The sequence below is a fragment of the Polistes fuscatus genome, unplaced genomic scaffold (assembly GCF_010416935.1).
Source record: "Polistes fuscatus isolate 324 unplaced genomic scaffold, CU_Pfus_HIC Scaffold55, whole genome shotgun sequence".
In the NCBI taxonomy this organism is placed as follows: Eukaryota; Metazoa; Arthropoda; class Insecta; order Hymenoptera; family Vespidae; genus Polistes; species Polistes fuscatus.
The window spans coordinates 47,270-57,940 of NW_025113135.1; the positions used below are offsets into that span (position 1 = coordinate 47,270).

At 30.1% G+C, this 10,671-nt stretch overlaps 1 protein-coding gene across 1 annotated transcript; it reads right to left on the minus strand.

Annotated features, from left to right (window-relative positions):
* Nucleotides 1-9,523: 9,523 nt before the first annotated feature.
* On the minus strand, nucleotides 9,524-10,444 carry LOC122522753. Its single transcript, XM_043644028.1, has one exon. It carries the CDS (start codon nucleotides 10,442-10,444, stop codon nucleotides 9,524-9,526), a length of 921 nt encoding a protein of 306 aa, XP_043499963.1.
* Nucleotides 10,445-10,671: the final 227 nt, after the last annotated feature.

Sequence of the window (10,671 nt, forward strand, 5' to 3'; positions counted from 1 at the left end):
AGGTATTATTTCATTTCCGATGCGGGCGTAAAAATCTCCAAGGATTATTATTTGTTGGTTATTTTGTAATGATTCGACTGTATTTTGTAGCTGTTCGTAGAAGGCTTCTCTTTCTTCTTTTGGTTTGTTACCTTTGGGTGCATAAATTGACACTATATTTAATTTTTGGTCATTTGTTTTCATTTTTACCACTAATATTCGTGAAGATATGTAATCACACTCTTGTATGTTGTTTTTATATTCTTGGATACTGCGATGGCTACCCCTTCTTTTGTCCTGATTTGTTTTTCTACACCACTATAGATCACTAAGTAGTCGTCGTATTGCATTTGACCTTTGCCTTTTTTTTGGTTTCTTGTAAGGCGCATATATCAATTTATTATCTTTCAATTTTTTAGGGTTTCTTGGTCTTTATTATTAAATAACTTGATGTTCCAGGTAGCCAGACGCATTATGTGTTCTTTTTTCCAGTTCTTTGTCCTTTTTCTTGCTTGGTTCGTCATCTGTGAATCCGTCCTATTCCGAGGCAATATTTCGTTTCTGTGAGCAAACTTTAATTTTTTACGTTGGGTAGGGAGCTAGCCTGATCTAACAACCTTCTTCCTATTTTCGGGCTTAGGACCGGCAACATGATCGCTGATCTCGATCATGCAGGCGGAGTTATTTTGTCTTGTACTTATAAAAAAAATTATTCTACCTGAATTCAAGAAATATGAACCTTTAAATAGAAATTGCAAACAAATTAAATATTTTTAAAAATATTAAATTCACGTCTATATTTTAAATTAAAATCGATTATTGCAACATAAAAATCTTATTTGTTACCTATTAAAGATTACAGAATAAAACGGCATTAGAAGTGTTTTAGATGTTTCATGTATGTCTTATTTATTATTAGGAGACAATGAACTAAATAAAAAAATTCTAATAAACTTATATTATAGAATAAAACATAAAATCAAGTTTTTCGACCTAGCATGACTCATATTATCTTGTTTTATGGATTTGACAAAATACAAAAAACAGAAAGTTTTCTAGTGAATACAAATGTAAAAAAAAAGATAGTCCACACACACACACACACACACACACACACATTGCAGTTTTTTTATTATAATAATTACAGGACTTCTACTAATTGTAGAAATGTAATATACATTTTTCGCGTTTTCTCTACTTGAACAAAAAAATTTAAAGTATAAGGAAAAAGAAGAAAATAATATTAAACGCTTTTTTTCACATTTTTCACAAGAAAAACATCTTTTAAATATTATTTAAAAGTTTCAGACTAAAATTTAAAATATTTTTAAAGTTATAGCCAAAAGAAGAGAGCGCACCGTAGTGTGTATGAAAGTGTTTGAAAAACTTTGAACGCGTTCTTCTCGAAACCACGTTTTCAAAATTTCGTGGAAAAGCATTGATTTTTAAAACTATTCAACCTATTTGGCTAGAAATTGAACCAGTTATTATCGACACTCGTAGCTAAATGCGTTACCTTTGAAACATTAAATTTTATAATAATAAATTATTTATTTTAAACAATTTATCAAAAAAAAAATTCTAAAAAATTTTTAGTTCTTTTTGCGTATATTTTAAAAATTGTATAATTGTTCAATTTACTGTTGAATTTCGAAAAAATTTTTAATTTTTCTTAGTTTATATTTAAGAATTATTTAATTATTTGAATTATTTATTTTTTAGTTGTGAATATATTATAAATTTTTATTAATTTTTAATTTTTATTATTATTATTATTATAATTAGAATGAATTAATTTAATTTTTAATTTAATTTAATTTTTGATTAAAGTAAAATATTAGTTTTGTGTTTATTTTAAATTAATAATTTAATTTAAAATAATTTAATTTTTATCTATTTCATTTAGATTTTAAAAATTAAATTTTTAAATTTATTTTAGTTTACATTAATTTAATTTAACAAAAAAAATTGAATTTTTAAATTTTAGTGGTTTTTAATTCAGCTAAGATATTAAATTTTAAAAATTTGTTTTAATTTTTGATAATTTTACGGTAAAGCAGATTAATTTACTGAAATTATATATATGATAAATTTAATATAATAAAAATATAATTAATGATTAAGGAACTTAAATACTTAGAATATTGGTTTGGAAGTAAAAATTTGGTTTAGGTGCATGGAAAAAAAACATTAGGGAAAGCACAAAAAGCGGCGAATATGGTATGGCGTATATGGAAGAGGGCAGGGAGAAACGCTATGGAGGAGGATATGCTATATCTTCTGCACTCATTAGTGAAAGCAGGAGTAATGTATGGAGTGGAGGATTTAGAGGTTGGGAGAAATAAAAATATTTGAAAGAATACAGAGCAAATACTGCAAAATGGCATTAGAAGTGAACAAGATAACGCCAAATATTATATAGGGAAGAGAGCTGGGAATCCCAACGATAGAATTTATGATAAGAGAAAGAGTGTTAAGATATATCAAGGAGGTGTTAAAAATGGAAGAAACAAGGTGGCCACAAATATGCGTCATGGAGGAAATAAGAGCGATAACGAACAGTAAGCCCTCAAAATGGAGAGAGGATTTAGTTAAAGTGTTGAGGGAAATGGGTATTGAGGATATGATAGAGATAATAAGAATAAGGAGAGAAGATGGGAGGACAGGGGAAAAGATAAAAGAGGGATTAGAAGAATTGAAAAAGAGAAGCCAAAGGGAAGAAGAGGAAAAAATAATAAAGTCAACATATAATAGTATGTACAAACATTTAATAGAAAATGACGAAAGGCCATGGAAGTATTGGTCAGAAGAAGGAGTGAGGAGAGGGATTAAGGTAATTTGGGCAAGGTTAAGATGTGGCAACATAGGAAAGGTGGGGAAAAAAGGAAAAAAGGACTGGAAATGTAGGTTATGCAAAGAACCAGAAGAGACGATAAAGCATTTAATAACTTGCGAAAAAGGAAGAGAATTGGTTTCTGAGAAGAGAAGGAAGGAGATAGGAATGGGCCGATAGAATAGAGGAAGGCGCTCTAAGAAGGGAATTAATAAACATGTTAGGCGGTAAGATTCAGATTGAGATTTGTGAATTTTTCAGAGAGGCTAAGGAGCTGTGCAAATATATATATGTACTTATATATGTACGTATGTGTATGTATATATAAATTAATATAAATAAATTAGTATAAAAAGAACTTAGTTTTTGTTTAAAAATTATTATTAAATAAAAATTATGTATAAATTTAATTTAAATATTTAAAATTAATAAAGAAATATTAAAGTTTTTTTAGTTTATATTTTAATAATTTAAAAATTTAGTGCTAGCATTAGCGGTTAAACTAATAATTAAAATTAATTATTGATATTGGTTATATTATAAATTATTATAATTTGTTAAATGAAATATTTAATTAAATTGTGACATATTAAAATTATTTATTTTAATAATTTCAATATTTTTTATTAAGTTAATTTATATAATATACTAGAATTAGATACTTTATTATAATAAATAATTAAAATTTAAAAATTTAAATAAAATATTAAATATGAAATGATTAAATTTATATGATTTGGCGGTATTTTATAAAATTAGAGGTATCTGTAAGTTAATTGATGATCAACGATAAGAAAAACTTATAATTATTTTTTTATGTATTGCTGTTTTAAAAATTTTATTAAGTAAAATTTTATAATTAAAATTAAAATTAATATTATTTAATTAAATTTTTATCAAAATATAGTTTGTATAAGAAATTTATGAATTACCTATTTTTATTAATATATGATAATTTAATTTAAATTGAATTAGAAATTGGATATAATAGTAAATTTAAATAATTATTTGATTTTAATATAATATATAAAATGTTTACAAATTGCCTGTCACTTTCAATAAAATGAAATAAGTCGAAACATAGTTTAAATACTCGAAAGTGTTCATAGATAAAATTTTAGTTTAAATAAAGTAATTATTTAAATTAAATACAAAAATATATAAAAATTTAATACTAAAATTGTAATTTATTTAAATTAAATTTCAGGCTACATTTTATTTTTTAAATAAATAATATTCTTTTTTTATTAATTTATGTACAATTAAAGTTACTTTAAAATTTTTAGTTAGATTAAAAATTAAATAAATAATTTTTTAAATTAAAAGATAGTAATGAAATTGAAATTTTATTATAAAATTTAGAGTAATTTTATTAATCTACTTTTGTATCACAGTGATTAATAAAATTTATTATTAAAATCATTTAAATTAAATTTATCTCGAATTTAAAAAATATAATTAAAAATTTTAAGTTAATATTAAATTATTATAAATTTTTATTTAGAAGTGAATGTTAACGATTTTAAATATAACTTTTTCAGAATTGAATAAAATTCAGCTTTAAAATTTAAATTTAATTATTTTTAATTTTTTTTAAATAAATTATTTAAAAGTAAATATATTTGGGATAAATTGAATATTGGGTTATAATTTAATTTATTTTTTGGTGTTTAATATTAATTAAAAATTCTATTTCTTTAAAAAAATTTTTTAATTTATAATAAGATGAAAATAAATTTTTGAATTTAAAAATGTAATTTTCATTTTAATTATTTAAAAAAATTAAATAATTATTTTTTAATTGTAATAATGATTCTATAGTAAATATTATATAGTTTGATTATTTTATAATTTGATAAAATTAATTTAATGAATCAGGGCAAATTTATATAATGTATATAATAAGTATTTACATGTTTATCAAAAACGTATTTTGTTGAATTTGAATAATAAGTTTATTCCGCCCTTTGAATCAAATTTAAAAAGCCGCAGTATATTAACTCTACAAAGGTAGCAAAATAAATAGTTTTTTATTTGGAAACATGATAAAAGAATTAATAAAATATAGACTGTCTCAAATTAATTGAATTTGAATTTAAATGAAAAGTTAAAATGATTTTATGAAATTATTAGACGATAAGACCCTCTAAGAATTTGAAAATATTTATTTGTATATTAAATTTTATAATTTTTAAATTTATAATTTAAGATTTTTTTATTGTGAGGGTAATTATATTTTGAAACTTTAATTTATTATTTACATAGATAAATGAAAATTAATGATAATTTTTTTATTAAAAGAATTATTTACTTTAGAGATAGTGTAATAATTTTGGAAAGATTATATTAATAAAATTTATTGCGACATCGATGTTGAATTAAAATAAAAATTAGGTGAAGAAGCCTAAATTTTTAGTCTGTTCGACTATTAATATTTTACATGATTTGAGTACAGATCAGAGTAAGCCAGATCGGATTTTATCTATAATTAAATTTTATATTATTGTACAAAAGGACTTAAAATGAGAGAAAGTTTTTACAAAATATTAAATTTAATTATAATGATATTTAAATATTTTTTTTAAATAATAATTTTAAATAATATTATATTATATTATTATTAGGTTATTTTTTTTACATAAATTGGAGTTTTGATTAAAGTAGCATTTTTAGTATTATTGAAACGAAAATTTTTAGGTTAAGTACAAGATAGAAAAGGACCAAATAAAGTTTTTTTTTTTTTTAGGTATTTTTCAGCCTTTTAGTGATGCAATTAAATTATTAGTTAAGGAAAATATTAAATTATTAAAAATTAATTTATTTTTTAATTAATTAGACTAATGATTGGATTTATTATAGTTATAATTTTAATTCTTGGTTTACCAATGCATGTTAATATTTATAATATAAATTTATTTATATTATAAATAATAATGTTTTTAAGATTGGGTGTTTATATTATTTTGATGAGAACATCATCTAATTCAAATTATTCAATATTAGGAGGTATAAGTCCAATTTCTCAATCTTTGTCTTACTTGTTATATTGAAAGATATTTTAATTATGTTGAATTTTTCAATTGTTAAATTTTATAAAATTTCAAAAATTTTTAAGTTTTTGATTTTGGTAAATTTTATAATAATAACTATTTTATTTATTAGAATAGTAGCTGAATTAAATCGTATACATTTTGATTTTATTGAAGGGGAATCAGAGTTGATTTCAAGTTTTAATGTTGAAAATATGAGAATTAGATTTACATTTATTTTTTTAGCTGAATAAATAATGATTTTAGTTACAGGAGTATTTTTTGTTATTATATTTTTTGGTAATATTATAGTTTTTATTAAAAATACTTTTAATGTTATTCAAAAAATTTATTAATTGGTGGGATAAATTTATTTTATATGGGTTTATATTCTTTTTCTTTAATTTTAATAAGTTCATGAATTGTTAGATGTTTAATAATAATAAATTTAGGTAATTTTATAAATTTTTGAATTTTTTAGGAATGAAAATTTTACTTTTATGTTTTTTAACATTTAATATAATAATATTTTACTTAATATTTGAAATAAGATTATTACTAATTTTTTTATAATTATGTTTGGTGGTTACACATTGGAACAATCTGAAGCTATAATATATATACAGTAATTTCTTCTATACCTTTTTTATGGTTAATAATTAAATTTTATATAAATTGTAAAAGAGAAATTATAATAATTTTTATAATATTTAAAATAAATGAATTAAATTAAAATACCAATTTTTTTATTTCATATTTGATTGCCAAAAGCTCATGTTGAAGCTCATGTTTAAAGCTTTAAGTTTATGATTCAATAATTTTTTCTAGTATAATATTAAAATTAGGAAGATATGGATCATTTATACATTTTTCTTAAATTTTATTTATATAAATATATTGATGCAGTAAAAATTATTTATATTTTAATTTCTTTAAGAATTATTGGTGGTTTATTAATTAGGATAGTTCGTTTATTTCAAATTGATTTAAAAATATTGGTAGCTTACTTATCAATTGTTCATAGAAGAATTTTAATAGGAGATTTAATAACTTTAATAAAATTAGGATTTTTAGGTAGTTTAATAATAATATTAGTTCATGGGTTATATGTTAATCAGGATTATTTTATTTAGGTAATTTAAATTATGAATGTGTGGGTATACGATTAATATTTAAAAATAAAGGTCATTATCAATTAAACCTTCATTAGGATTATTTTGATTTTTTTATCATTATCTAATTTATTAGCACTGTTGAGGAAATAAATTAAAAAAATAAAAATGAGAAGAAGCACCTTACAATTGCCGTGATCAGATTGAAATAATTACGTTACAAAATAGGTGGTGGCCACGTGTTACCGTAGGGAGTTTTGTGAGAAGTCTGTTGTAGATTGAGAGGGCTTATGAGACGTTTGGATTATATTAATCCTGTGAGAAGACCTTTAGAGATTATATTAATCTCTTGAGTGTTCTGAGTAACGGAACGAGCTCGACAATGAGAAACTGAGATGACTTTTTGGTGAGCACGTCGTAACCGTTTGAGAATTTTGAATGTACTGTGTTGGCTGCCAGAAAAGCCGGCGTTACGATGATTCTTCTAGAGAATGCTGGGAAAAGAGGCGTGTCTTTATCACGCCACAACTGTCACGTGGCGTCGTTCGATTTGAATGCTTATTCCCAAACATTCCGCCCGCCATCAGCAACTGGGTTGATGATGAGTTAGAAGTCCCTTTGTTGATTCACTGGAAGCACGGCGAGCTTAGCGAGATCGGCCGGGTGAGCGTGGTTGTTGCCGTTTTGAGAGACACAACCCTGGTGAGTCCATCTTCCCCTGGCAACAGCTTGAGTAATCTGGCCATGGGCCATTTTCCTGGAGGCAGCCGCTCATCTGTGAGCAGAAGTAGAGAGCCGACCTGTATATTATTGTGAGGGTGCCTCCACTTTGAGATAGCTTGCAATCGCTGTAAGTATTGAGTGGACGACAAGCGCCAGAACTACTGCATCTACTGTTGGATGAATTGCCATCGAGACAGCAGATTGACCGAGACGTCTGGAAGTAAGTGTTCGGAGACCGCATTGAGAGCGGTCCCAATGAGAAAATGACCTGAGGTGAGCACTGTCGTGTCCTCTGGGTCATCGCTGAGCGGTTCGAGAGGTCGTGAGTTGAGGATGGCTTCTATTTGAGCTAGGAGCGCGAATGCTTCCTCGTAAGTGAGTAACGTATCTCCGACCGTGCTCTCGACGTGGAACTTCAATGATTTGACTGCTGCTTCCCACTTACCACCCATGTGGGGCGCAGCTGGTGGGTTAAAGTGCCACTGTGTGTTGTCTTGCGCCAGTAGTGCGGAAAACTTGAGATGTCCAGGTGATCTGCCAGTGAAGCATCGCTTGAGTTGCGCCTTCGCGCCCAAAAAATTGGTTCCGCAAACGGAATAGAGAGCGGATGGGGTCCCGCGTCTTGAGGTGAATCTTCGGTACGTTGAGATGAAACCTTCAGAGATGTAGTCGGAGACCACCTCAAGGTAAGTAGCCGATGTTGTGAGACAAACAAACACGCAGATCCATCCTTTGTACGTTTTTGCCCCGCGGCCTCGCCATGTTTTGAGCGTAAGTGGTCCTGCGTAGTCGATGCCCGTGTGTGAGAAGGGGCGTGATGGTGTGACACGCGTCAGAGGTAGTTGGCTCATCAGCTGCTGGGCACGGATCCCCCTGTGGCGAGCACACATCACACACCTGAGAATATGAGATTTGACTGGAGCTCGACCGCCGACGATCCAATAGAGCTATCTGATAAATGCTAGAGTTGTCTGAGTTTCTCCATGAATCGTCTTTTTGTGAGCGTGAGCAATGATAAGTTCTGAGAGTCTTGAGGTCCGGGGAAGGATCGCAGGATGTTTTGTGTCATATGAGAGTTCTGATCTTCTGAGACGACCTCCCACTCTTAGCACACCTTCATTGTCGATGAAGGCGGTGAGTCGGCTGAGTGGGTGAGAGCTTGGCAAGTGAGATTGTTGTCTGAGCAGAGCGAGTTCATCCTGGAAGTATGCTGCCTGAGTTGCCTTGACCAAGAAGAGTCGTGAGTCTTCCAAATTGGCAGCTGAGATGAGAATTGCTGGAGTTGAGTCTATCCTCCGTGAGAGTCTCTTGATTTCTCTGCGACAGAGTAAGGTGACCCTGAATAACTTGTTGAGTGTCGAGAACTTGTAAATAAGATCCCAGTGATATTCAGGATTGGACCGTACTGAGTGATGTGCAACACTTGCCCGAGTTTCCTGAGCACATATGTCATCTGGAGCTTCTTCAGGTTGAGCAGGCCATAAGTCATCTGAGTGAGTCATCCATGGTGGTCCCGTCCACCATAGTTAGTGTTCTTCAAGCTGATCTGTGGGTATTCCACGCGATGCACAGTCAGCTGGATTTAAGGTGCCTGGTACATGCCTCCAATGAGCAGTCTTCGTGAGATCCCGTATCTTGATTACACGGTTGCGAACATAATCCTTCCATTTGGAGGAGTGAGCCTTGATCCATTTAAGTGTCACTTGAGAGTCCGTCCACAAATGTTTGTTTGTAATAGTCATGTTCAAAGTAGCGTAAACATGTTTGATTAGCGTGGAGAGTAGCAGCGCTGCTGAGAGCTCTAACCTCGGGATGGTTAGCCGTTTGAGTGGAGCGACCTTTGTTTTTTAGCAGACGAGTGAGACGTTGGCGCCAGTGGACGGTGAGTTGACGATCAAATACACAACGGCTCCCATTGCGAATTGAGATGCATCAGCGAATCCGTGCAGTTCAACCGTTGACTGAGCAAACGTGTTGAACCACCGCGGGATTGAAAGTCTGGCAAGACTAGTGATATCCTGTCTGATGCTGAGCCATTGAGTTGTGAGTGGTTCTGGGAGTGCGTCGTCCCAGTTGAGAGTGTGCAACCAAAGAGATTGAAGAAAGATCTTCGCTCTGATGACAACTGGTGACGCGAATCCCAATGGATCAAATATTTGTGCTACTTCTGATAAGACGAGGCGTTTTGAGAATCTGTTGAGATGAGTTGGCGAGATTGCTGAAAAGTTGAAAGTATCTTCCTGAGATGACCAGCGTATTCCCAGGATTTTGGTGCCGCAATTGTCAAATGAGATGTCTGAGTCCTTGCCACTTTTAGAAGGGAGCTCCGCCAATAGCTGACTAGATGTGGAATGCCACTTAGCTAGTGGGAAGCCGCCCGCGTGGCACAGCTGTATGAGTTGATGAACAGTCTGAATCAGATCTTCTACTGAATCTGCTCCTCCGAAAATATCATCGACGTATCGACCGTGAGTGATTGATTCCATAGCGAGTGGGTAACTTGAACCTTCATCTTCCACTAGTTGAAGCAGAGTTCTAACTGCCAAGAACGGAGCTGACTTGGTTCCATATGTAACCGTGGTGAGTTGGAAGTGAGATTCCTTGAGCTGTTCGTCTACCCACAATATTCGTTGGAGATCCCAATCGTCTGAGTGTATCTTGATCTGTCGATACATCTTCGTGATATCCGTAGCGAACAGATATTTACGGCTGCGTATCCAGATGAGCAGGTCGAAGAGATTGAGCATCAAATTTGGACCAGCGTGCATGAGATAATTGAGATAGTAACCCGTGGATGTTGTGCTTGAGCCGTTGAAGACCACTCAGAGCTAAGTGGTTGAGCTGTCTGGTTTGAGAACTCCGTGATGCGGCAGATAGTAGTGTGGTCTTCTTACTGTTGAGTTGTCTACGAGTTTGGTCATGTGACAAGCCTCCTCGTACTCTCTCATGAACTGCATGTACCGTTGCTGGTATAAATGATCTCTGCGAAACCGGG

Bases quoted from the DNA above. Each gene is read 5' to 3' on its own strand.
- LOC122522753 (XM_043644028.1), bottom strand. From the start codon at position 10,444: ATGCACGCTGGTCCAAATTTGATGCTCAATCTCTTCGACCTGCTCATC.